Genomic DNA, 27,555 nt, shown 5'->3' with positions numbered 1-27,555 from the left:
GGAAATATAAGTTGTGTCGAACAAATATTCGACCAGCAGCGTTGAGAACTCCCATTCATTCAAATGAAATAAAAATGATTTCTGTGAAAGCAAAAACCTGTTATCAATCAAAAATAAAAGTACCATTATTATTCTACATGTTGCATAGTAATGCTGTGGATCCGTGTTTATACTTTGCTCCTTTTTAAGAAAATAATTTTTAAAAACTATTATATTTCACTGTTATTCTGAATATGATATGGTTCATGTGAAAAGTATTTTTTATTTGGATATTCTGAATAAGGTTAACATTGGAAATGGGGATATGCCATAATGATTCCACGGAGTATGCACAGATGAATGTAAACAGGAATAGTGGTATCACAGGTTGCAGGAACCTTAGTGCACGATTTTAGGGATTTGGTGGGTTTTAAAGCATGAAAGAGGAAATTCGGTGCATAGTGCAGCTCTATGTCAAATGCTGCTTTTACAAGTGATTTAAAAGTCACATAAGGGAACTCTGTGCCTGGTGTCCCTGAGCAAGACACCTCACCCTAATTGCTCCTGACGAGCTGGCTGTCTGGGTGAATGTCAGTCATTGCTGTAAAGCGCTTTGGATAAAAGCGTTATATAAATGAGGACCATTTTAACTCTGACAGGAACCATCAGTTATTGAATTGGTGTAAACTATTTGAAGTAATGCCACGAGATGCTCACCAGAAACACAGAGATTCATAACGTAGTAGAAAGTGGAGAGTATAGTGTTGTGAAATTGCAGGTAGGGTAGTTTAGCTTATTCTTTGTATAGCCTACTTGTTTTTTCCCAATCTGGCTTTTGGCCGATTTATTGCAGGAGTCTCAGAAACTACTTAGATTCATGAAGATTTGCCTCGACATATTGTGCTTTTACTGGCATTAAAGCTGCAATAATTGCATGTGCTTAGTCTGGTTCCACCACAGTAGAGGAAAACACCTCAGCTTCCAATCAGATGCTCTTTCCTGCTTTGACTTAGCTTCAAACTCATATGACTACAACTGTTCTACAAAATCTTGTACATTAGTCTTTTGAAGCATTGTGACCAAGATATGTAGAGAGCGGGACAGTTTACAGTACAACAAGTAAAGTTTCCAGTGCGTTACATCCTTCTTTAACTTAACAAGGTCATATGGAGAGATGAGAGACTGAATCTGTGAACTGTAAACCGAGGTATTTACGACGAATTTTGTGTTTGTTGTCTCTGATTCGCTCGACACTATGCAAAGGGTTAACAATAAGAGACTAAAACTGATGTGCATGATTTGAGATAGAAAACGGAAGCTAAATAAATGGATACACATATATAAAATAAGTAAAAATACTATAAATATTAATACTCCAAGGCACTGCATGGTGAGGCAGTTAAGAACAAATCATGGAACACTTTTATATATACTGTCACTACTACTAAATAGCTCACTACGAATATAGTTCAGATGGCAGCAAAAGTAGAGAGAATGGCTGGAAGCATACCTGAAACCATCCAACAATTAGCAGCGTTACATTAGGATATCAGCTGGCACCTGAGTTTGATCGTACGAACTTGACAATTTAGAGGATCTCATACAATCCAGCTATGGCAGCAGTGAGCAGCAACAGAGCACCCGACCCTGCAGATAAAAGAAAAAGACAAATATAAACTAAGAAAAATGAGAAAGTCATCATAAGTCGCCCATGACACACTAGACTGGATCGTTTCTGCCTTAACTGTTCACACTGATGCGAACATAATCTCAAAGTATGTGTATGTCATTCAATGCTACCACTCTCAACATTTCATAACACACACTATCATGTTAAAGGGATGCTGAGCTACTCATACTACTAAGGTACCCTGATCGCTGATGTTGTTCTGGTAGACAATACCCATGAACAGAAATCCCCAAATATCCTCCCACATCACTGTTTGTGTTCAAAACATGTGAGTGGGCCTCAGGAATGAATGTGTTTGAGTGACTTTCTGAGTTTAACAAAGTGTTTGAGATGAAAAATGTCTTTTAAATACCATCAGATATCAGCTGAGAATTACCCTGATTTCCTGCTGCCTTAGTGTTTGATACCGAACCAGAGCAGAGTCGGTCGTAGTGGTAGACCCTCTTCTCGACAATCACATCCATCGCCTGTGAATACATGAATGAAAATCATGTCTTAACAGATTATGTTGGTCAAAAAAAAAGTTAAATATGTTGGTTTCTAACACTCGGACCGCATTCTTTTGACAGCCATTTCTAAAAAAAAAACAATCAAATCAAATAAAAACAATCAATATTTCAAATATTCAAAGCCATAAACACAATACGCCGAGAGTCCACAGTTATGAATAAAAAAAGTCCAAGTTAATTCAACTATAGAACGTGGGTGACCTACATCTTTGTAGACCATAGTAGCGTTGACACCGACACATCTATCCAGCGTCATCAATCCACCTTCGATCTTCTTGCACGGAGAGATGCACTTATTGGTTGTACCGTTGGAGAAGGCGAAGGGCTGCAAGAAGCAAACACCATGAGCAAAAAATCACTTTGGACTACTTCTCACTACTACTATTACTACATTTTTTTTAATAGTTATTCTTTTTTCTTATTGTTATCCCTCTCCACTCCCTTCACCATTGCTGGTGGAAATGTACTCTGGATGAGGGTCACTGAGAGTAGCGGGGGGTCAATGTGAGAGGGGTGAAGGTGGAGAGAAAAGGGGGGGAGAGACAAGAAGTATGAATGAATGAAATATGAGAGAGAAGAGTGAGCGAGAACTTACGAGGAGAAACTAGGGGAGGTTATTGTACATTTATGTATTTAAGGTTTATCACTGCTGAAAAATAATAAATGAGAAAAAATGATGATTCACTGTGTAGTTTCTGACATTTTTTGTTAATTTTGACACAATGCTGCCAATGGTTTCACACCATTTCCACTGACCGACAGGGGACGCTTACATGCCAAGATATGCCGTAATGTGCCAGAAAAGACCACATTTAAAATCGACACCTTTGTCCCGCCCATTGCATGTTGGTGAGTAACACTGAATGTGACTTTTCTTAGTAGACACCAGCGGTGAGGATGATATGTGATTGGTCTGTCTCAAGTTTGGATGCTCTCAACTTTGTTAATTGTCTGAATGCAGATATAGAATTTCAGAAATTCAAAAATTGGCAGAGAATCAGTGCTTTTTTCAATTTGCTTTTGGATTTTGATCATGACTTAAATTTAGCTTGTATGAAGTCAAATGGAAGTTCAATTGTGAGAGTTTTTGTGAAAAATAAATGGTACATTGGTTGGTTGCGTTTGTCTAATTCCTGGTTGAATAATAGAGGATGGGGTCATATTTATCACTATAATTCAGCATGATGATTGTTTTACCTTTTTGAAGATGGTGTACATGGTGTAACAGTTTGGTACCAGCTTAATTGCGGGGACTTTGCTGCAGCAATAAGAAGCATTGCTCTCCATCACGGCTGAGTTGCCCCTCACAGAACACATCCCGGCTGAAGAGGAATACACATTATTGTTATAACCATGTTTTCATTTTCTACATTTATTTTATTTTTATTTATTTTTTTATTGCTTCGTACTTCATTTTTGGCCAAACTTGAATGCCTGCAAATGAATGAAAAATACATGAATTTAAATCTAAAATAACTCAAATCCAGTGCGCATAACATAAGAAACACGTTGACTTGCTTGTTTATTTTCGTTTTTTTCACAAGCATGACATAGCGTGTGTTTATAAATGGCAAACTATTTATTACATGACCCACTTCCTCCAGCGGGAATTTCCTAACCGGATCTGACAGAGCTGGAAACTACCCGATCTTCCAGAAAGCACGGGGAAGTCCCACGGAGTTCCTTTCGCTTTCATTAAGGTAATTATGAAAATTATAAAACACTTTGATGCCCGAATATTATATTATTACATTAGTTTGAGGCATCCCAAATTTAAACAACACACTAGAAAATTAATACGCCCTCTCCCACCAAGTTACGCCAAACTTCATTCAAAAATCTGCCAATTTAAAACATTCTATCCTGCAACCTGTGTCTTGAGCAAGTAAAGCGAGATTTTAACATATTCCCAAGATCTACACGGTCCGCTCTTCAATTCGTCTCACGTCAAACTGATCTCGCTATCGGTTATAGAGTGGTGAAGTCCCGCCCCTCCATTTCCGGGACATGGGTCCTCAAAAGCAAAAAAATATCAATGCGATTCAATGGGTAGATACAAATTATTTTCTGGTCCCGTTTGAATTGTGCCATGGATTTCACATATGTTCTTTGTGATATTTAAAGAAAATTTTTCACGCAAAGAAGACGACAATTAAGCGCGAAGAGTTTTGATAAAGTTAGGTTTTGTGTGAGCCGCTTTGTGAACTACAGCTCCTCGCTGTTCTCGTCGCGAATGATATACGTCACCACCCGCCGAGTCCGAAGTCCGCCGAGATGGCTGTTTCTCTGCTCCACTTCACCGCTTTTTTCCAAGGGCAGAATAAAAGTATCGAAAGGGGGGAGAACCACTATAAGTCGGGTCATGTGGAGAGCCTCAACTTCGCCGATGGGGAAAGGGCGATGACGTGACGTCACATACGCGACACAACATGTAGTCTTTATCATTGTGTTTTCTCAATGAATTTTAACTGAAGAATTGCACAATAAACGGTCAAACTCTTGACATGGAAAATTATAATTTAAGCCTATAAACAACATTTGTGTAATCCAAGGCATAACGACCGGGGGATCAGATAATAATTATTTTCCGTCCATTGAACACCATTCATTTTTTTCGCTCCGAAAGGACCCATGGCGCCGTTACTTCCTGCTTCCGCTTCGGCACTCTATAATGGGGATATATCTAAAAGGCTGATCGGTGTAAGATCAAGCTCTATCGTGCCGAATATTTGCTTTTTTGAGCTGCTTGTGCGGAATTTACAGCAGCGGGGCTTTTAATTGCTAATTCTGCTAACGCAGTTTGGTGCGCGCAGCATTTTTGTTGCAACGCAACGGGGGATTTTCGACCATCAGCATAATTCACGATAAATTACACGGTAAAATATAAGGAGAATTATTCCATTGAATGGATAACTGGCATGCTCACCTAAAACGATGAGCATTTGCATTTGACCGTCCATCATTGAGTGCAAGTGGCAACTGATGCGACAGATATTAAGCCCAGCCTACCTCAGACCGCGGACAGCCCCTGCAGCGTCACGGCGTCCCCACATGTCAAATGGTTTCGTTTCCTCAAAAGGAAGGCGCGTCTATATTAATAGAGCAAACCTAACTGAAAACGTGGACCTTCACTCGATCACTTCTATCATCATCACCAGGATCACCAGATCACCAGATCACCAGATCTCCAGACATCATGAGTCTTGTTCTGCTGTTGTCACTATGTGAGTACCCTGGTTAACTACATCCGTATTGGATCTCAGTCACAATGTACTAAAGAGTTTATATTATTGTAGAGTTTTTTTTTTAATGTGATGTATGCATAGCAGTCGAAATATAGCAGAAATAGAAATATGTATAGTCCATAAAGCGTTGCACGGTGATTCTATGCACAGACATTTAAACAAGGATACAGTATCTAGAGTAAATCGTTTTTAACTGGATGTATTCCTGTGTGTTCGCTCAGGTGTGCGCCTAACAGCGGGCTTGGTCATCAACGAGGACATGCTGGAGGTTGGTTCCTACATAGGAGCGGACTGCAGGCTGGGATGTACCGCTAAACCCAAGCCCGGGGTCGAGTACAGAGCAGTCAGGTGGTACAAGGTAAGACTGCTCTTTCATACGTGCTTTAAGTCATAGCAAGCTAGGTTCTTTGGCTACATGTCGACTTCTTATTGGCTGGTTTGAATTTAAATTCAGTCTACTTTTACTTTCTGTTTCATCATCCCGCCCAAAGAGCAGCAGATTTGATTAATATGATATATAATAAGAGTTTCACCCTTTACTGCAACTAAAGGCAGGCACAGTATAGGAAGTATTACTTTTTTTAAAAGATTCATATGAAGTAAATGTCCTGCATTCAAAATGTTACTTGACTTAGTAGTTCAGAAGTATGACAAGAAAAATGTACTTAGAGTATGAAAAGAAGTACAATACATGTAAGAGCATTTCAATGTTCACTACTAGGTAGATTAGAAGTACTTTATAGTACTGTATCATAATGTGAAGGTAGAGTGATGGCTATGGAAAGAAAGTCAGAATATACTCAATTAAACATATTGAATGAAACTTTAGATTGATGAGTAAAACGTGACGATACTGAATGGAGATCTTATTTGATTTTTATTTATTTATTTATTCTTTTATTTTCAGGATAGTCTCTTTGAGATTTAAAATCCCTTTTCCCAGCCAAGACGGCAGCATTCATTTTTCATCATAAACGCACAAATAAAGGACTTAAAAATAACACTCAGTGATACAAACATGAGTATTTTTGTATTTAAAGACATACAAAAATAGAATAAAAGTGAATAATATACTGCAAATGCTGTATATACATGTATAAACACAAAAACATCTGTAGATATATACAGTATATGTATAATCATTGATGCATGCATCTGGATATCCGCAATTATAAGTTAAAAGTACTTCCAAAAATGTTGTGTAGTAGAAGTATAAAGTAACTTATATTGTTAATACATAAAGTACAAGTAAAAGTACACGGGTTGCTGTTTAAACTCCTGGTTTTCATGTTGAACAGTGTACTTGTATATTAAATGAACTCTGTACTGATGATGTCACAGGTCGGAGAGCCTCCATCGTCTCATCTCAACGGCCTTTTGACCAAAGACCTCCCCAACGGTACGACGCGATGGTACGTCGGTGTGGAGCGAGAGGTGGAGCTGCTTGGCGAGTCCCTTGACATCTTCCTACCCAACGTGACTTGTGGCGACGCCGGCGTGTACACGTGTCACCTGGCGGCACCCATCGGGGAGCAGAACCGTGAAGGGCAGGTGCTCCTCAGTCTGAAAGGTAAAAAAAAAATCACTTTTTCTCTCACGTTCTCATTCAGATTCAAGCAGATTTCCTGGTTCTCTAATGGGAAGAAGTCTTTTGAATCTTCAACACTCAGTCATCCATCACATTTACATCGGTTATAGAAAAAAAAACATTTCTCTTTGGCTCCCGGGATGGAGCCATGACATATGGTGGCTGGTTTAACACAGCTGGATGAACCCAAAATAAACTATTTAGCCGTGATTTAATAGCAAATCACGGATAAAAGGGATGCTGAAATAACACATGATTAGTAAAAAGTCTGAAGTCGGTCTGTCTGCGAGACAACAGGCAAACATCAAGACAATCTCGTGATGACAGGCTTTCACAACACAGTGTCACATTGTGCAAATATGCGAATGACGCAAATTTCACGCAATGTTTATCAAGATATTTAAAGACATCCCTTTACATCCTGAGAAACTGGGAGACATATTTTTTAAATATTAGTTGTATCATAAGAATCTACTCTAGAACAAGAACCTCTTTAGAAGTAGAGCTAAGTTGTCAGATCTCATCTTATTCAGGAGATATCTTATGCACTTGAACTCGAGTAACTTTATTTTCTGTTTTCATTTTCAGATTGTCCCACCGACAGTCCCACAGAAGATCTCATGACAGACACTTACTTGGTTGTTTTCGCCACACTGGTGCTGATGCTAGCGCTTGTGATATTCCTCATAAGCTACGTAAGTTGTAGAATCTGCTTACACAAACACTAATGCTTGAGAGAATCAGCTCGTTGCACTTTTTTATATGTCTCGCTTTTTCAGTCCTCATCTAAATGTATGCTCTCTCCACCACAGCATATTTTGAAGAATATCACCAAAGACAGAATCAGGACAACAAAAACAGAAACTTTATTGGACGCACCGCTGAAACCGCTTGAAAAAAAGGACTTAATGTTGATCTATACACTGGGTCCTAAAGTGTCTAAAGCACCCACAATGAAGCACGTCTGCGTTTGAAGACAAAGATGGTGCTGGAAACTGCAGGAGGAAGGTCAGCTGACGACCGGAGAGAACCCACAAAAGAGCCTATTTCCATTGAATGACCCACAAGACCCACAAGAAAAGTGGGATCTTCCTCCCAGACAGAAATGGCCATCAGTTGGGACGGTTGACACGACCTCCAGTCCAATGAACAGTGTGTGTGTGTGTGTGTGTGTGAAAATCTATATCCCTGTAAAATGTGAACAGTTATTTGGTTACTTTTGTACCAGTAACGACTAGACCTATGTTAGATATTATCAGGTTAGCGATATTTTAACGCTTTCAAATGGAATCAGGTAGAGGGTCGACGGATAACCACATATCATTTTAATGGACGGGAGCAGGGCGGTGAACAAAGAGTAGACACGGTCGCGCACATCCAGTTCAAAAGGTGCTGGCCTCAAAATTGTAGACAGGAAAAGCAAGAAGAGGAGACCGCACACATCAGCTCCCTTATGTGCAGATTTATTAGCACATCAATAGTAACGTTTCGAGCTCATAGCTCTTCATCAGACAGGGAGCAGGGCGGTAAAATTAGGTGAGGCTGGCAGAGAGTAATGATAACGGTAGATGACATTGCCATCCAAATGTAAAATGTTTTTACTCTCCGTCCTCGGCGAAGGGACTTTTAAAGTTGCTTAAAGGGTTCTATGTATACGGGATTCAGAGCATTAATATAGCAGCCAACAACTGTGACGTCTACCTGAGCAGAGGAGTAACGGTTCCACTAGAAATTGAATGGTTGATTTTTATTACTTCCTTTTATTTTATTTATTACCACGTGGAACAGGAATTCTGAGTTGCGTTACTTTTGACTTTTTATATGAAACTTTTCTATATGTTATTTATTTTTGTATTGATAGTATGCCACTTTGGCTGCACGGTGGTGTAGTGGGTAGCACTGTCACCTCACAGCGAGAGGGTCCCGGGTTCGATTCCGGAGTGGGGTCCGGGGCTCAGATTCCTTCTGTGTGGAGTTTGCATGTTCTGTATTCAGGTTTGCGGGAACCTGAATACAGGTTTGGAGCCAATCCCAGCTGTCATTGGGCGAAGGATGGAAAATAAAAAAATAAATGAAAAGTTACTTTCTGCATTTTATTCCTTTTACTGAAAACATACCAAACCTCGTGCCCAAAACCGAGGTACGTACTGAAACCGTGAATTTTGTGAACTGTTACACCCCTAGTAAATACTGTTAGCTCTGTCAGCACTGTTGCTTCCACAGGGAACTCCAAATTAGTTTCTATTCTGCAAAAAGGAAATGTGGGGAAATGCTCAGGTTATTGAAATTAGTTTGACAAATGGATTCATTTCAAGTGATAACATTCAGAAAACATAAAGAGAAAAAGTGAATAATTGTGAACGTGACTACTGTTCTGATAAGAAACTGCCTGATTGTGTTGAAAGAAGAATCTGAGTCTATTTCAAAAATTGAGAATTTATAAGTTATAAGATAAGATACCGGTAGTCCTTTATTCGTCCCGCAGTGGTGAAATTTACAATTATCACAAATTTATGATACGTTAGAACAGTTCTCTGTGTAACCCAGAACTCAGATTCTTCTTTCAAACACTGGGGTCACCATGGGCATGGAGGTATAAAGCGTTATGAATGCTGAACTTATAATACATTATGTCCACCACTTAAAATACTTTATAAACCTTGTTATAAAGGTGTCATGCATGATTATAAACATGTATAATGACTTTTATAAAACCTAATAAATGCATTATAATGTGTATATATATATGTGTGTGTGTCTGTGTGTGTTATAATACTATATATATATATATATATATATATATATATATAGTATTATAATGTGTTATAATACTATATATATATGTGTGTGTGTCTGTGTGTGTTATAATACTATACCGTATATATATATATATATATATATATATATATATATATATATATATATATATATAAATAAAATGTTATTATGATAAAATATTATATTATTAAGGGCTAACAAATTCTGTTTTGGTGACGTCACAACATCATCCAGTTGTCGTGGCCGAGTGGTTAAGGCGATGGACTAGAAATCCATTGGGGTCTCCCCGCGCAGGTTCGAATCCTGCCGACAACGATTCGTTTTTTCCCTCCTCTTTTCTCAAAAATAAAACAATCACATTGTCTCTCACTTGTATCTACCTTGTACACTCGTGGTAGTATTATGAAAACGTCTGGGCTAACGGTACCGTCGTTGTGTTAAGTCGAATTCCAGCGGTATCAACAAAAAAAAATAACTTCCTTTCATATTTTCAAAATAAAATCCTAACGTAATTAATTAGGTTTAGACTAGGATCGAGGTTGATATTGTAACCTCTTTGCCACACGTTTCACCGCTTTATATATAGCTTAACATTTGATATGTTTCCCAACCTCTTCGCCCTTTTCAGTTTTTTTTTGCCGCTGAAGTCCCATTGTCGTCAAATTTAGTCGGGGAAGTAAGTCGGAGGAAAATCGTTGTGAAACTTATTTTGAAGGCGGTGTGGCTCCATTTCCGCTCCTTTCTCGTGTTCCTAAGCAACGACGAACGCTCTGAGCGTGCTGGCTCGTGTCTTTAGCTGGCGTTAGCTCGGTTAGTGCCCAAAATGGATGAGGATGACGACCTGGACGAACTGCTGGATGAAGTCGAAAAAAAGTTTTGTCGCAACGTTTCTGTCGCATCTTCGGCGCGCGTGCACCCGAGCCAGGCTGGCAAATGCGGGAAAGACAACGAAGGACGGGGAAAACTCAGGTTAACATTGCTAATTTGGCTAGCTAATCCCAGCTAACGTTTATCAGTGGGATGTGCTGTCTGCCTTTTCGTTTCTCTGTGTTGGTAATGTGAGCTGTATGTTATGGGCCTCTGAAGGCTTACCCGTTAGCTAACTGTCCAAGCTGAGTAAAGATTAGAAGTTAAATTAGCTTGTGTTCAGAATAAATAGCTAATAAAGAAGATACCGACCTCTTTGGACTTGTCAGGCTTCAAACTATTTTCTTCTCAATATAGTTAATGATAGTTAATTTGCTCTTTCCCGTCATAAGAATGACATTGACATCGCTTGTAGTTTATTTTTAATACGTTTTAATGACCCTCACTATGTACACTTGCGCTATTATCACTTGAAGATACCTCCAATTATCAAATGAGACACACTATACCTATAAAGTATTTATTAATATATTAAAAGCAATGTCTAATATAAAATATCAAGTATGTGTATTATTATTTAGTGTTGAATTGTAAACAACGTGGTTTACTGTCAAAAGTCTGAACTGATGTTTGATATTAATTCATGATTCTGGTTCCTCTGATTTAGTGCCACTAAACCTGAAGAGCCGATAAGCAGCATCACTGAAGATCTTGACAGCCTTCTGGAAGAATTACTGGAGGAAGACGACAATGATTCCTCTCAACTAAAGGTGAACCTGTACTTTCTATACATGGACAGAAGAATTATCACCGTACTACCTTTTCTCTGTCTTACACAAATGGACTTTTTAAGGTAAACCACAGTTCATTAGAAGGAGCCGTACTAAATTGAATTAGTGAAGTTAAACTACTAAAAAAAACAACAGAAAAACTTTTTACAAAGCTAGATTTTGGATGCTCCTGCTGGAGGAAAAAAAGGTGAGCACTCAACTGTGTAAACCGATGTCTTACCTTTCCTGCAGCACCCCAAATGTCTTCTAACATCATACAAATTAATACTTATAATCAATAAAACACTGTAAGGAGGAACAAAGAATCCCTGGCCTGTAAGAAGTATTTTAATGTTATATGTGGTATGTACAGTACTCTATGAAGAGCCCTGTGAAGTTGTGACATTTACTAAAATTGCATTGTGTGTATATTTGAGGTCAAACAAACAAGTATTCCTTGTCTTGTATAATCTTTGCCAAGCGTATTCTGAAAGTATTTAAACACAGCTTTCTTTAGGCCCATCTTTACTAGTTTGTGGATCCACATGAATATTGTATTAGACACAATGACAATTTCTTATATTGGTATTACTTATATTCAGATTTAAATGGTTTGACATGAGAATGTATTTTGTTTTTTTTTACAACATGGTGACAATCTGTAGTTTATTTTTACCTTTTGTTTCAGACAGAACTGTTCCCTAAAGGAACACGTGTGGAGAAGAAGCTGCCGTCACAGTCTGGAGGGAGAAAGTAAGTGAACGGGTTAATTCTGAATAAAACAAACCAACAGGTGTGAAAAATTAAAAAGTATATATTGCATCAAAGCTGATAAAGAGACAAGAACACTTTTGATCTGATTAGTAAACTATTTATGAACAGTTTGCACACATTTTTATATGCTATCATTTGTTAACCTACAATAAAAACATCTTTAAATAGATAGGTGGACCAGAAACCAAATATTAACCACCGACAGCAGTCAGTATTATCTGTCATTAATAGACAAATTACAAAAGTTATGAGCCATTAAAAAATGCTAAATATATTATAAGACACATTTAATGTGTGTGTATATATGTATGTGTGTATAAAAGTGGAGACAATCTGTGCTGGTTCTCATGCATCCAGGTGCTGTCCTGTTTTCATCGGTGGGAGCTCCGTCACCAGCGGCGTAGGGACCGCCACATCCCAGAGGTGTGAAAACAGGATTTCATACCGCAATTATCTGTCACGTCTCGCCTGCTTTTGGTCCAAAATGATTCAGATTTGAGGCAGCAAGTCATCCCTAACATGACTCCTGCGCTCTGCATGAACAGGTCATGTGACCAGTTGAGGTGTACCTCCTGTGACTTCCGGGTGCTGGTGTTTGATGACTGTGAGTGGGACTCGTCCTGTGATTACCTGTTCCTCAGGTGAGTGTGTGTAGCGGGTTAGTACTCTTGCTTTACAGTTTATTTATTATTAAAGTGTATTAAATATTAAGTTTATTACCTTGTTAGTACTCTTGCGTTGCGTAGATTAAGTGATGACCCAATCTCAGTCACTGTTCGGCTTGGACCCAGATTTATTTTGACACTGGTGGTGAATAAACACAATAATGTCAACCTCCACAGCCAGCCCTCCTTAAATGCAGCTCAGCATACACTGAAACAAGATGAAACCAAACACATTAAGCTAGCTGCCAGTCAACTAGCCACACCACCGGGATTAGCCACGAACGGCTAACAAGCTAACAAAGTTACACAGTAACTTGCTACACATATCTTCACCCAACATCATCACAGAACATTAGTGAGTGTTGTCGGGGAGGGTTTTCTCCACGTGTATGCAAATAAAACACACATTTACCCATAAAAAGTCACGTATTTTGGAGTAGCTTAGCACAAATCAACCTACCGCGAGGACAGAGACAGCAGACTGTGACGGACACGTGCTCTTAGGCGAGGCATTCAAGTACACAAAAGAAAATAAGAAATCTCCGCGGTAACTAATACATCACAGTAAAACAATAAATAAGACAATAAATAACTTAATTAGCTTCAATAATGACGATTTCAAACGAATTATGATATTTAATCAGACTAAAATGTTGCTCACATGCAAAGGTCACATCCTGAGAATTCCACTTTCTTTAACTCGATTCCGGTTGGTTCTGCGTGTGTAGGAACAACGTGCCGGACCGTCAAAAACTCCGAGCAAAGCTGAGAAAGAGAGGAGGTTTGCGGGCGTACGCTTGCCAGTGCAGCTGGTTCTCCACGTCCGAGCCCACAGACCTCAGAGACCGACCTCGGCTCAGATGGGTCTGTGGGAAACACCAGGACTGATGTTCAGAAGATACCTCCCTCATACCTGCTCACCGTGACCACCTGTCCTCCAGAAACTCCACTTCAAACTCCTCCTTCCTGTAGCCTTCATTCCTCTGATGCTCACCTCCTCTCTCCTCGCATCAGGACCAACACTGAACTTTCTCCCAAAACACATCAGAGACTGCACTGACCTGTCCACATTTTGACAAATGTACTTATTGTAAGTCGCTTTGGACAAAAGCGTCTGCTAAATGACCTAAATTTAAATGTAAATGTATGTCCACATTCAAAACACGACTTAAAACTCACCTTTTTAGATCCGCTTTTAATGTGAGACTAATCCTGTCTATATTAACTGTATTCTAACTGCAAAGCAAGTTTAATATCATGAAAAGCGCTCTATAAATAAAATGTATTATTATTATTACTCATGTTTTCTTCTTTTCTATCACTGGCAGCGTTTCGTGAACTGTGCTCTTTGCAAGAAGACTTTAGTGCGCAGAAGGATGCCGATGCTACCTGGAGAGCCAATAAAATAATATCTGCAGAGTTTAGGGAAGCTGAGTTCATCACCCTTTTCATACTAAAGCAATTATGTGATCCTGTGTTAGCTTCAGCCTGTGAGACCCTTTTTTATCAACTTTGAAACAATCAATACTGGGTGCATTTTTATCCACCAGATGGAGACAAAGGGAAGTGTTTGGTGTCTGTTTGGTATTACCTCAATCAAAAAAGAATCAACTTTTTATGCCATAGCAGCGATGGAGAATCACAAACTGTATATCATGGAGGCTGTATGAAGGTTTTCCTATTTTAACTAAGTGAAAATATTACAACCATTATAAGAAAAGCATTAATGCATGTTGCTCATTGTTACTTCTTCCCTCAGAGATGTATTATTATTATTATTATTATTATTATTATTATTATTATTATTATTATTATTATTAATAATAATACTGAAGTGTAGTTACTTATTATTTTCCCTGAACCACACCACTGTAGACGGCTGTAGAAAACACATATCCTTCTCTCTCCTGCAGAAATATATTAATATATAATAAATACTGACTCCTCTGTTTCTCTTTTTGCCAGGAATTATTAGCACCTGCTGGATGCTTTGACCATCAGCCTGGTAGAGGTCTGGCTCATCCAGACAGTCCATACAATCATCATATTATCTGAGGAAGTGTGAAATGGCAGCAGCGAGAAGATGAGTGTCACGTGAGTGCTGTGACCGCTAGAAAACACCCTGTTTGTTCTGCTGGATTGGCTCGGTGACGGCTGAGCGGTGGTTTGTTTTGGCAGTCATAAATGTGTCTATGGGCTCTCTCACTGAATGTATTTTAACCAGCACAAAAGCCTGAAAATGACAGTTTTTTCTGTCTATAAGAAGTATGGAAAGTACTCTGCATCCGACCAGCTATATCAAATATAGACCTCATGTTGTACAGTTTGTTTGAAGCAGCATTTTTTACACCTTCAGCAGCAGAAAACACGATGTCAGTCAGTCAAATATGAATGATCCCTGTGATTTAGCAGTAGCTGTTGTAGAATTATTGTATTTAACTGTAATGTTACAGATAATATCCTATAATTTAGCATGGTTAAAAAAAAATCCACCAATAACCTAAAACAATGAAAAATAGATTACAATCAATTATAATAATAATAGCAATAGTAATAAAATAAGAGTAAATTAGCATCCTGGTGGAGCTGTCGATGCTGTTGCCGCCTCTGAGAGGACGACTGATGGGCCGAGAGAGGAGGACAGTGCCAGAGTGTCCGACTCAGTGTCTCTGCTGTCAGACGGCAGGAAGAACAGAACGACAGGAGGAGGAAGAGGAGCCGGAAAAAACAACAGCCGGACGGATGGAGTGTCTGCTGTTGTCACGGGTCTGCCATAGTCGATGCAAAGTAAAACATCTTGAAAATCACAACAGCAGAGGTCTGTACTGGGAAGCATGATTCGAAGTGATGAGGTAACTTTGGGTAAATCACTATGTTAACTGATGCTGCACACCTTGACCTGCCCTGGAGCAGGTCATGGTCCAGATTGGAGATCAACTCAAGCCCCGCCTACTGACCAATCAGAGCTGGATGTGAGGATCTCAAGGTTTTATTACACCAATAATAAGAATGTAAAGACATAATCGGACTAGCAGCAGCAGTTTAAATGTCACGAGAAAGGACAGCTGGACTGTGTGAATGTGTAAATGGATTGACTTATAATATCACTGCTGCATCTAGAGCTGATAGATCTGACTATAATTCTTATTTTCATGCTATTCTTTATTTGCTTCCAGTCCGTTTCACACGGTCACAGCTGGAAGATTCATGCGATATCATACACGCTATGATTTCCTCAAGGGGATGATTAAATAATCTATTTTATAAGAATATATGTGAAACACAATAATGTTGCTCTCGCTGGGCAGTGATATTATAAACATTAATTTACATATACACATTAATTTACATATACACACATGATGATGACGTTTTCCTCGCTCTCCTTACTGCTTTTTTGTGTTGCTTTTAAGCCCGATTATACGTTTAACGTCGTCCTATATCTCATTTCCAGCAGTAGAGCTGACCTCCTGTCCAGCAGGTGGCGGTGTAGAACATCAACGGGCCGGCAAGAAGCTCGAGAACAAGACGTAGAGGAAGTGAAACAGCACGTTAAGTGATGGCAGAAGTGGAAGAATCGGACTTTAATGATGTTTTAGATGACTGGTTCATCGAATCCCTGAAAACGTAAGAAGTCATTCCTCTTTCTTTACACTTTTGACGTGTTTTAAAGGTTACGTTAGATGTCAGCTACGAGCTCCATTCATTCGCCTGCCTTACAAACCGAACTTGGCTTTAAAATCTTAGGAAGTTTGAATTCTCCTTAACGATGTGCAGGTGTACGCCCCTTATAGGTAATATCACCAGACATTTCTTGCGTTTTATTCGGCCGTGTTAAATTCGGCTTGCCTTTACTGCACTTAGCAGCCGCTCATTGCGCTTAAATATGAGGGAGAAGCTTTAAAAACGGATTAAAAACGTTTTCCGGTGCAGGAAGCTTATCTTCGGTGGACTATGTTTATGCCGAATAGAAGAGTGCACTTCATTGATTAAAAAATACTTTAATGTAACATTTTATTTTCAATGGTTCTTAGGTTCGATATATAGCTTACTGTTCTTAATACCTTTATTTTGAAAACCGGAAGTAATACGATGTTTCTCCGCATTTACCGCAATGCTGAGAATACTTGTACACTCGAAATTTAAGTGCGGCTGATTTGACCACGGAGATCGGAGTTGCGGCTGGCTTGACCGCGGTCTTTAACCGGAGTGTGAGAGTGGAGAATTGAGGGTTAGCTGTAAGGGGCTCCTCGTCTGTTCTTCCTCAACATTCTCATCAAGCTTCTTCTCTGAAGCTTCTGCACCACTTCATAGTTTACTGAAGAGAAATGTACAACAATGATGTACAGTTTGGTTTTACTGTAACATTCCTGGAGTGAGTCTGGGATCCGGGTCCTGATGTGTTGAGTGTTTAACACCTGTCTGGTTCATTCAGGTACAGAGATCTTCACGTGTATCAGCTGGAACATCCCACCCAGGTCATCGAGTGGACATCAGGGAAGAGTGAGTTTGGATAGTTTGGAGTCAGAAATACAGCTATTCTCTACTCAAGTAGAAGTACTGATTCAACTTCTTTACCTAGGTGCAAGTGGATAAAGTACAGGCTCTGTAAAATGTATCCCTATGAAGGATTTTTCTAGTGGTAAAAATAATAATTCCCCTCAAATCCCCCCGAAAAAGAGTGGAAAGTACAGATATTTGTTTTAAAATGTAGGAATTAAAAATGAATACTCAAGTAAAGTACAGATACCTGAAAATTCTACTTTAAGTTGAATTATTGAAGTATATTTTGCGAATTAAAAAGTGATCAGATAGTGTCTTTTTCTCCTTGCGTTCACAGCTGTGTGCGTCGCAGGAAACACTTTGGTTAAAAATGAAATCCTGGAGCTGCATTTGCCTCTGAAACTGTTCGCCGATGAAAACAAGGTAACAAATCAGTCCAAACGTCTGGTTTTATTTCATTTAACGAAGGCAACATCCAATACTTGAAGCCTGTGTTGTGTTCAGGGTCTCTGTGCAGAAAGGGACTTCAAAGTTGCCTACGGTGGGTTCACAGACGGTCCTGTTCGCTGCCTCAAGCACGTCCCAGGGACGAGGTGAGTTTGTAAAAAAGCACTTTGGGGAAAAATCCATCTTACAGATAGCAGATTAGAGTATTTTACAGGGTTTGCAGGCATGTGTCATAATCACCATGAACATTTTAAATCTTTTAAATTTGGTGAAACGAGTCCTGGAAACACAGAAAGAAAGAGAGAACTCTTTGTTCTCTGCTCTTCCGTACGATTTTAAAGAGGGCGGTTGGGAGAGTGCTGCGATCCAGCAGGATGATGGATGGAGTTGATGGCGTAAAATGGAGGTTCAGTGTTTATTATCAGGTGGAGGGAGGCAATGTGAGTTTGGTTAACTCTGTAGTTTGGCTCATTTGCAGCTAGCGCACTTACTTAATTTGTGAGCTCTTCTGGGTCTGGAGCCTCACGGCTGAATGCACTTATTGGAAGTCACTTTGGATAAAAGCGTCGGCTAAATGAAGTGTAATGTCACGAAGCAGCTGTTTTCTATCTCATTAACGCTGGAGTCCATCAGACAAGATTCATGTCCCGTTGTCCTTCCTGCAGGTGTGTTGTCACCAACGATGGGCTGACCTCCGACCTGCAGCTGTGGACCATCGGAGGAGACGACAGCGGTCAGTGAAAGTCACCCAAAGCTCCTTAGGTGTCGTTACAAAAGACACCTTTTATTTATTGTTTTAATCTCCAGAATAAGAACAAACAACATATTTTTGCATCTTTCTGTCCCACCAAAGGCACAGGTTTTATATTCTGATTATTCTTTGGACACAAACTCAACACGTTAAGTCTGAATGAAGCTGATTGGTTATCTTGTCATCCAATGACAGACGTGATCAGAAGAACGGGGTGTGTCGAGGGGAGGAAGAGGAGGAGGAGCGCTTCGGAGGGAGGCAGCAGGATCGCAGCTCGACTCTCCTCACAAGTTCTCCACGGAGCTCAGAGCAGCGACGTCCAGCTGACTGAGCTGACCTCAGGACAGATTCTCTACACGCTAGGTAACACTGACATTTGTCTTTTACCGCTCATTTACTGTCATTTATCTTCATGCTCAGTTCAACTTCACAGAGCAGCAGGAATGGATACATTAATACCTTTTTCAAACCAGTTACGATCCAATTCAAGTTCTATCAGGTTACATAAGCGACACACTTTAATCTACATTTACTGTACCTTAATTACAAGATCAGCAATTAAACAGTCTTAGTTTGTATGGTTACGTATGTCTTAAAAATGTAATTAAAAAGTATTTTATATCGTAAGAGTGTCCACAAATGTCGTGGTATAATATACCGTGAATATTTCATTGAATAAGTTATAGAATATCAGAAAAGTGTCCCAGTATGGCATACCAAAAATATGTAATTAAAAATACATCAAAGTGCAGAATGTTGAAACAAGTTACAATATAGTATGTCTAAATAAGTCAAACAGGAAATGTCAGAAAAGGTCATTTATTGAATGTCAGACAAATGTTCAGTCTTTACAAGATGCCATAATAATAGTGGATTTCTTTTTTAATGTATTGTTAAAATGATATTTTAACAATTTAAGACATTATTCCACTGCAGTTTGGATTAGCATTGAACTTTGGCTGCTCTCTCTCTCTCTCTCTCTCTCTCTCGTCGAATGACTGATATTGTGATTTTTACAGCTTATTGTGTCCTTTTTGTCCCGGCAGACACCGAGTCAGCAGATCCTCTGAGTTCTTTACAGTTTGTGAGCGACGACGTCTTCCTCGCCGGCTGCTCTAACGGGAACGTCTATGTCGCCGACACTCGCACGTCCGCCTGTCCTCACCTGTCCCCTCCACCAGCGTCGTCGGGTGAATCCGTCCTCTGGTGGACGGACGTTTCGGCAGGTCCGTCCGCACGCAGCATCGTCAGACTCTCCTCGTCCGGACAGGCAATCATCTCGGACCTGAGGAACCCTGCAGCAGCCACGAGTCGGGCTCAGCTGGACGTCCCGCCACGGCCATCGGACTTGGATGTCACGGTGTCGTGGGCTCCGGCACTTGAAGAGTGTATCGCAGTCTCGGGTGAGTTCAAAGGCACATAGTTATCTGCTAATTTCAACAAATCATTTGCTGAGAGTTAGATGAAAATATCGATGCCACTTCTGAAAGCACAGCCAGGTAGCTTGGTTCTCTACTAAATCTAATGAACAGCACTCGGTCTTAAGCAGCAGTAGGATACCTTGAGAAGTCTGATGGACGATAAAAGTCTCCTACAAGATATTAGTTTGATTAAATGATTTAAAGTCCTCACCTTCTCTCTGCAGGTTTCAGTGGAGCCGTTCAGATCTACAACACATCAGCCTGGAGGACGGAGCCGCAGGATGTTCAGCCGCTGTTTGAGCATCGCGGTCACGCCGTGTCATCGCAGTCGGACGACCTCTACGTCACCTCCCACGTCTGGCATCCCGAGCGGCCGCGGACGGTGCTGTCTGCGGCCTCCGACGGCTCCGTCCATGTGTGGGACTGGGTCGACCAATCGGCTTCCAGCTGCTGACGGGGTCCATGCAAAGACGTAGTTCAGCTGGGACGAGGAAGAGCGCTGAGGTTATCTCAGATAATGTGAGACGGACTAATGATCCCAAACTTCCTGTGTGGGTTCCAGTATCTAATGCCAGGGGGAAGAAATTAAACTGTTTTTTCCTGAATTTTCTCCGTAATCTTTTTCCAAACAACTGGATCAGAGAACGTCTTCAGTAAACATGAACAGAACTTTGCTTTTATACATTACAAATAAATTGCTGTTGAATTAAACTGCTTTAACATGGAAGTTTAAAAATCTGTTTGCCCCGATTTAAAAGTATTTTTTCCTCTTATTTTAGATTTAATGTGCTGGGATACATTCTGGTTAGACTCCAAATATGTGCACTGACTCTGGTAAGGTTGTATTTAAACTGTTGCGTTAATCTAGTCACAAATGAAGGCTGTTCACTCATAATGCCAGTATTTATCAACAAGTCCCAGCTCTGACCTTCTCAACCAGCCATTATCACAATGTTCACCCAGCAATAACCACAGACAGCAGCCTTTTAAAGAAAATAATAAAGTATATTCAACTTTAGCAATATCAATCAATATAATAAAACAAATTAATAAAACATTGTTCTATGACAACACTAATATCACACAGGCAACTGACTCCTCCATTTTACTTCAGAAACATTGGTCTTCATGCTGCCGCCGTCAATCCCAGCAGAAGAATGAGACGCGAAAACAAGAAAACGCACCAGAGAGCAGCTAGCTTCAGTGTTCCCGTCCTTCCTCCAGCGTCACACCCAACGCATTTATTTTCACAACTTGGAAGTGTTTCTGGTGTTTTTTCCGAGCAGCTCCTGCTCTCGTCACAGTTTCATAGGCCACTGGAAGGCATGAGGGGCGTTTTTTCCCCCAGTCTCCGGTGTCAAGACAATTAATACTGAGTCGTTGAGGCGTCTGAAGGCAACGGGCTGCAGATGAAGAGACGAGCAGCACAGCAAATGATGATATAGCATGTCGAAAAAAAAGTGAAAAATCGACAAAATTCATAAAATGTTGTAAAAATGATGTAAAAGTCCTAACATATGCTTCTATATCGCGTGTCAATCAAAATCTGAGTGTAGTGAGTGCAAAATATTTATAAAAAGGCTCACGAAAAAGTCAGTCAGGATATATTCATAAAAAAATATTTTAAATAGTTAAAAAGGCATAAAAATCGCTCATCTCGCTTGACGCGCCTAGTCTCAGTGTAGTGAGTGCAAAATAGTTATAAAAAGGCTTAGTCATATTCCCCCCCCCCCCCCCCCCCCCAAAAAAAAAGTCATACTATAGCATGTCGAAAATTCACGAAAAAGTCAGTCAGAATATATTCATAAAAAAATATATAAAATTGTTAAACAGTCAGAAAAATCGCTCATCTCGCTTGACGCGCCTAGTCTCAGTGTAGTGAGTCCAAAACAGCCATAAAAAGCCATGGTCAACTTTTTCAGGGAAAAAAAAAGTCATACTATAGCTTATAAATGATTACCTGCAGTGTCTCGATGTGTCCGTTTAAGGAGGTTACGAGGGCTAAACTGCAAAGAGAAAAAAGTAAGGAGGCTTTTGAAAGGACACAAGAGACGGTTATTATATTGACTGACAGAACAGTGAGCTGAGAGCCTGAACTCTCTCAGGGTCTGATGATGCTGGAGCCATTATCACTGATTGATCTGAATGAGCCAGAACTATTTCCAGCTCTTAAACCTTCCTCTGAATCAGTCGGTGTTTAAATAAAAATCTGATGTTCAGGAAGACAACTGGAAATTACCATTTAATAGTCCATAGAAAGTAATTCACTGTGCTCCTGAGACGAGTGATTTTTCCACATGAGTGTGTTTTTTTCCTAAAATATCATTAAATATATAGAAAAGAAATGTAATCCCAAAGACTGGGTATGACAGTCAATACTTGTTCACCTTTAAAAAGGAAATGTATGTTGCATTTACGCTCATTCATTTATTCACGAGGGTTGGGGATCATTTGAAATTTGTACAGATTTTTACTTTTTAATTTATTCACCCTTTTCTTACTTGAGGGATATGAATGTTTTTCTAATAAAACACTTTTATGTAACAAAGAAGCCACATTTCTCACATGTAAAAGGTTCTCAGTGCAACCAAGAACTTTGAATTAAGTTTAATCAGAGAATACGAGACAATCAATGTCAGCTTTTATTATTTTATTACGAGGGTATTTCTGGGATTAATCATTTACTGATAATTGACTATCTGACTTGTATATTTATAGCTCATTCAGTGTATTTTTTTTTTTTTTTAACTTTGACTGATTTACAAGGTTTAAACTGGTTAAAGCAAGATTGTGCTTCATTAAAATGAACGCACAAAAAAGAGCATATTACTCTGGGCAGACAAAATAATATATAAAAATGTTCAGACATTAAACTGTATTTGTTTCCAATGTGAACACCATGAGAAGAAGATGTTGCCAGACTGAAGACTACAGGGGATTTCACTGAACTAACTTTGAGAGCGACGGCTGATGAAGACGGTTAAGTGGATTTGGGGTCAAAAGGAAAAGTGGACACCAGCAGAGAAAATGCAGTCGGCTGTTAGAGAAAGTGACTAATGCAGCAAGAACACAACAAAAGAAGAGTGTGTTTGTGTGTGAGAGTGTGTGTGTGTGTGTCCATCTCTGTGTGAGATCCCAATTAGTCTCATTCTGCAGAGTGTGAAGTGGACAGCTAAGCTGCGTGGGTAATTACCTGGCTGTCATTACACTTTTATACGAGGAATCATTTCATGCTTTGATGGTAAAATGTTGTGAGAGTTTGTTGAGTAAGTTTGTGCTCACCTCTCATTTATATTTAAAACCGCATGAGTGACGTTCATTTGAATTATTGAGTCGTCTATGAACACATATATGATAATGTCTACTTTTTTTTCTCTACTTTTGGAAGATCTTGTTCAGTTTAATGTGACTTTAACTTTCAAGCCTCATAATTGTTCAATGAGAAATAAAAAGGGCGGTTTTCACATGTTTGTGTTCACCATTTTCCACACAGAGAGAACTACAGTGATGACGTCGTTTTGTAGTCCAACAGGATGTTAGCATTGCACTGATTCCATCGAACGAAAAGCCAATGAGATTCTCCATTGGATTTTGGCTTATTGTGGAAAATACAAGCGGTTATGAAAAGATATTCTTTACAAATAATCACCACTTTTAATATTTTTAGTAAATTCAATAACAATAGAGGGGTATTTACTGACATGTTTTATATCCTAGAACAAGATGTCAACATATTTTTACCTTGTGTAAAAAGCAGCTTTGGAGGAGTACAAATATCTCCTGATGTTTTGACAGAATACTGATCCCCCTCCTCGTAGTTCCAGCTCTCAGGCTTGTGAATTAACATTCAGCAGCTGCAGCTTCATGATCGCAGCTGCGACAGAGAGTGGAGATACGAGTCAATATGAGATATGAAATGAGGTTTACAACAATAAAAATATGGAAACAACCAGTAGAATTCCGTTTGTAAGATGGCAGAAAATACTTGCTTCTAGCTGTGTGACGACATCCGATGAAACTGCGGAACAAAAGGGACGCTGGGAAAGCCTTCCTAGAGGAGTTGTTGTTACAGTATCCTGTTATACAGCAGGAGTAACACTAGAGGTCAATTAAGCACTTTACTTTATTGACAGAAAATGACTCGGCAACTGTTTGAAAACGACTTCCATTGTTGATGTTCCCTGTGTGTCAATTTGAGCCCAATTGTAGTTCTGCACTTACAGAAGCCATCTATTTCTCCGTCTTTGCAGGACGCAAACTGTGATTTTCTTCCTTTTCTCTGACTGTTTTCCATTGAAGCAGAAACTTCAGTTTCACAGAAATAGACATTAACACCTGTAATCATGCTGTCATTTTCTTTGCAACATCAAATTACGTCTTGACATCACTTTGTCTATACAACCCTGTTGTTATATTTAATGGAAGCGAAAGTACAATTATGTAAGAATACCGACAATCAAAGAAAAACATATACATGAAAGGTGAAACGTTTTTTACAGAAATATAACACTTTGCGTCAACTATCACTTTCACATAAAGGTTAAAAAAAAAAGACATGAACGTGAAAGTACTGAGAAAATCTCACTTCAATAGATTAAATAAATTAAAACTACTGAACACTATAGGGCAGCAATCAATGCCCCACCACCATATAAGGAGGTGCACGGTGTCCCTTGGTTCCCTCCTACGTTTTAGCTTCAGCTAGAGATCAATACAAATACTAATTCAATCAATAGTAAACAGAGCAGCTCGCCGGCTTCCTTTCTCGCCCTCTGACCTCTCCTGGTGTTTCCCATGGTCACAGCAACTGAAGGGGGTAAAGGGATATGATGCCTTCTACAGGCGACCAAAGGAAATGCAACAAATGCAATAAAATTGGGTTGAACGATATATGTCGTTATTGTATCTAAATCTGAACACGTGGGATATTTATATGGCAAAAAAGCAATGATATTGATGATATTGAATTTCTCGTGCTCGCCTATGATGTAAACTATGTTTCACCTACTCTTGTTTAGCTTTAATAATTCTTTGAACTGTGTAACTGGTTAAACGGTTAATTATTGACATCCCTACTGTAAATTCTGCTCCGTTTGTATCAGGAAAACACAACGTTGAATGTTAAAATCCAACGACATCATGTATTCTTAATTGGTTAAAGTATCTGTTGAAAATGTAATCTGTTTTAAAGTTATTGGGAGAACTGTAATGGTATTATTGAGTGCTCATAATACTTGTGGGATACTTGTGGTAAGTGGTAAAAGTGGTAATGGTGAATCCCTGAATGCAGGCTTAATATCCCTTGAAAATAAGCAGGATGATTATGGTTATTATCCTCCATTATCATTGATCACCCCTTCCTTCACGCCGACGCCGCAGACAGTTTGAACTTTAAAGCAGCTCTCCGTGCTGAAGCGGAAACAGAAAAAACAATCAGCCATCTCCTGCTCTTCACTTATAGAAGACATTTAAATGTCATCACACATCATGGAGAGTGATCGTATGAAGCTCTTTCAGATTTACTCTCTGCAGCTCTTATTTCAGTGATACATACTAAAATCACGATTAAATATAAGTATCGGCTCAGACTCAAATACCTAACTCAGATGGGGATCTGGAGAAAACGTGTTGGGACACATCTTGCTGAGATATAAGCCTGATTATCTCCTTTCCAACATTCCTGACTACGTCGCTCTCTCACTTCAGATTAGAAGTCCCTCTATATCTAAGCAAACTCAATTTAACTGCTATAACTCCTGTTCACACATCACTTTGAGATGTAATTAAATAAAAACAATTTAATTGAGCAGCAGACTAATTAAACACGTCGAGTGCAGCAGCCCACAATCTTCACATTTTAGAATAATTTAGAGGGTTTTTATTTCAAACATGTCAAAATTAATACAGAAAGTGTCAGAAAACAAAATATTACACAGATATATGAAAATATCTCAATGCCTATTTTTGTTTGACATGTCCGAAAAGGAGTGGGAAGAAGTATAAACATATTTAATCTCACCCCTTCTCATGATTCATATCCTCAGTCATATGTATATTTATTTATTTTGTTTTTTTTTAACTTTACTTAACAAGTATCTTACGTCATACCATTTTTTTTCTCATGTATTCCTAATAGATATAGTTTCTTGCATATTCAATTAATTTGACCAAAAATATATATAAACATATTGAGATATTTTGGTATCCAAACTATAAATTAATTCAGAAATTAAAATAAAATAGTAAATAATTAACAAAAAATAATAATAAAAAATAAGTAAATAAACCTGAGTGGAAAAAAGAAAGAAAAAGAAAGAATAAATCAATCTTTCTTAATTTCATTTCTAACATTCATATCTTTAAAAACTTTTACAAGCTTAAACCAGAGACTGTTTTATTATTTATTTTATGATTGGTAAATTACTTTAATGAGTAATGAATTCATATGAATCCAAATAATTACATGTAGGGCTTTTACTTGTACGAGTATTTCTACACTTTTGTATTGCAGTAAAAATAAAGTTTAATCACGTCTTCTTCCTAGACTGCTGTGATACACTGATTTAGACACACATTAGTGAAATGCAGTGGTTTACAAGTTTGTAATTTCCTTGAACCTAAAAAGGAGAATTAATGACACAACTTCTGAATTCCACTTAAGTTGTGCAACTGTGAGAGTATCAAATACTGTTATTGTGCCTTAAAGGCATCACTACATCATTTCTCTTTTAAGCGGCATAATTAGAAATAATTCAAAAAATTCATTAAAAAATGCTTTAAAATAAAAGCCACACTGAGTTTAATACTAATCTAGGTTTCTTAAAATGGAGTAAGTTCAGCTTCTTTTCCGTTCCACTTACGGCCACCTTCATTAGCATGGATGGAAGTGTCAAGCAGTGACACGTGTGATTTATAATTTAAATGCAATTAATATGAAATGCCATTATGATGTGGTTGACAAGTGGGATTTGTTTTGAAGAAGCAGTGGCCTCCGACATAGGATGACATATTCATTAGCATGCTCGGACTGATTTGTTTTTGATGAAAAATGTATTTGGATTTCTTGCATATTGCTACAGTGTGAACTCTGCGGGACGGATTCCTTTAAGGTTTCTCATAAAAGCAGCTGATTGGCTCCCGCTGTGATGTTATAAAACACACTCACTTCATCAAAGTCTGTTCTCGTTATAATATATATGATATATTTTGCTACAAACTTGAGTTGATTTGAAGTTGCAGGCAGTTTGTGATTTCCTGCTTCAGTGTGACAATATTACTAACTTCACAGTAATATCTTAAACAACTACAGTATTTTAAAAATAAGTCACAATTCTATCATCATCATCTCCACCAGGAGAATCGTGCAATTATTCGTGTGCGTCTGTGTGTCCGTCCACCGGTCCACCGGGGATTTAAAACGCTCAGAACGTTGATCCGAAGAAGAACGAATGTCAAAGGTTTTCATGCCGACAACAAACTCCAAATACTTTATCAAACCAAACTTTGCTCAACTAGAAATAATCAAGCGATGTATTCTCTCGAGACCGGCTGAATGAAGACAACAGTCC

General features: G+C 38.9%; 4 protein-coding genes across 7 annotated transcripts; 3 read left to right on the top strand and 1 right to left on the bottom strand.

Annotated features, from left to right (window-relative positions):
• Positions 1-795: 795 nt before the first annotated feature.
• LOC311024064 (uncharacterized protein) lies at positions 796-5,148 on the bottom strand. Of its 4 annotated transcripts, XM_084026259.1 has the most exons (6): positions 5,105-5,146; positions 3,588-3,612; positions 3,376-3,500; positions 2,384-2,503; positions 2,022-2,136; positions 796-1,626 (listed from the first exon to the last, which is right to left on the bottom strand). In XM_084026259.1, the coding sequence occupies exons 3-6, from the start codon at positions 3,493-3,495 to the stop codon at positions 1,568-1,570; spliced, it is 414 nt and encodes a 137-aa protein (XP_083882385.1). In that variant the 5' UTR covers positions 3,496-3,500; positions 3,588-3,612; positions 5,105-5,146; the 3' UTR covers positions 796-1,567. The 4 variants fall into 4 exon arrangements, with proteins under 4 accessions (XP_083882385.1, XP_083882383.1, XP_083882384.1 ...); XM_084026257.1 differs by lacking the exon at positions 3,588-3,612 and having other exon boundaries at positions 5,105-5,148; XM_084026258.1 differs by lacking the exon at positions 3,588-3,612 and having other exon boundaries at positions 2,046-2,136; positions 5,105-5,148.
• Positions 5,149-5,265: 117 nt separating this feature from the next.
• cd83 (CD83 molecule) lies at positions 5,266-9,657 on the top strand. The gene is made up of 5 exons (XM_084026597.1): positions 5,266-5,402; positions 5,645-5,781; positions 6,765-6,993; positions 7,600-7,706; positions 7,824-9,657. The coding sequence occupies exons 1-5, from the start codon at positions 5,375-5,377 to the stop codon at positions 7,983-7,985; spliced, it is 663 nt and encodes a 220-aa protein (XP_083882723.1). The 5' UTR covers positions 5,266-5,374; the 3' UTR covers positions 7,986-9,657.
• A 930-nt stretch (positions 9,658-10,587) lies between these two features.
• Positions 10,588-14,520, top strand: cfap418 (cilia and flagella associated protein 418). The gene is made up of 6 exons (XM_084026575.1): positions 10,588-10,758; positions 11,324-11,426; positions 12,115-12,179; positions 12,558-12,623; positions 12,746-12,841; positions 13,594-14,520. The coding sequence occupies exons 1-6, from the start codon at positions 10,613-10,615 to the stop codon at positions 13,751-13,753; spliced, it is 636 nt and encodes a 211-aa protein (XP_083882701.1). The 5' UTR covers positions 10,588-10,612; the 3' UTR covers positions 13,754-14,520.
• Positions 14,521-16,358: 1,838 nt separating this feature from the next.
• Positions 16,359-20,703, top strand: wdr73 (WD repeat domain 73). Its single transcript, XM_084026391.1, has 8 exons — positions 16,359-16,492; positions 17,301-17,368; positions 17,706-17,791; positions 17,873-17,961; positions 18,481-18,548; positions 18,762-18,929; positions 19,613-19,969; positions 20,212-20,703. Exons 1-8 carry the CDS (start codon positions 16,425-16,427, stop codon positions 20,439-20,441), a joined length of 1,134 nt encoding a protein of 377 aa, XP_083882517.1. The 5' UTR covers positions 16,359-16,424; the 3' UTR covers positions 20,442-20,703.
• The last annotated feature ends 6,852 nt before the right edge of the window (positions 20,704-27,555 follow it).

This window comes from Eutrigla gurnardus, assembly GCF_963514095.1.
Source record: "Eutrigla gurnardus genome assembly, chromosome: 14".
Lineage (NCBI taxonomy): Eukaryota > Metazoa > Chordata > Actinopteri > Perciformes > Triglidae > Eutrigla > Eutrigla gurnardus.
Note: the sequence above shows the minus strand (reverse complement) of the source record. Positions and strands in the feature narration are given on the sequence as shown.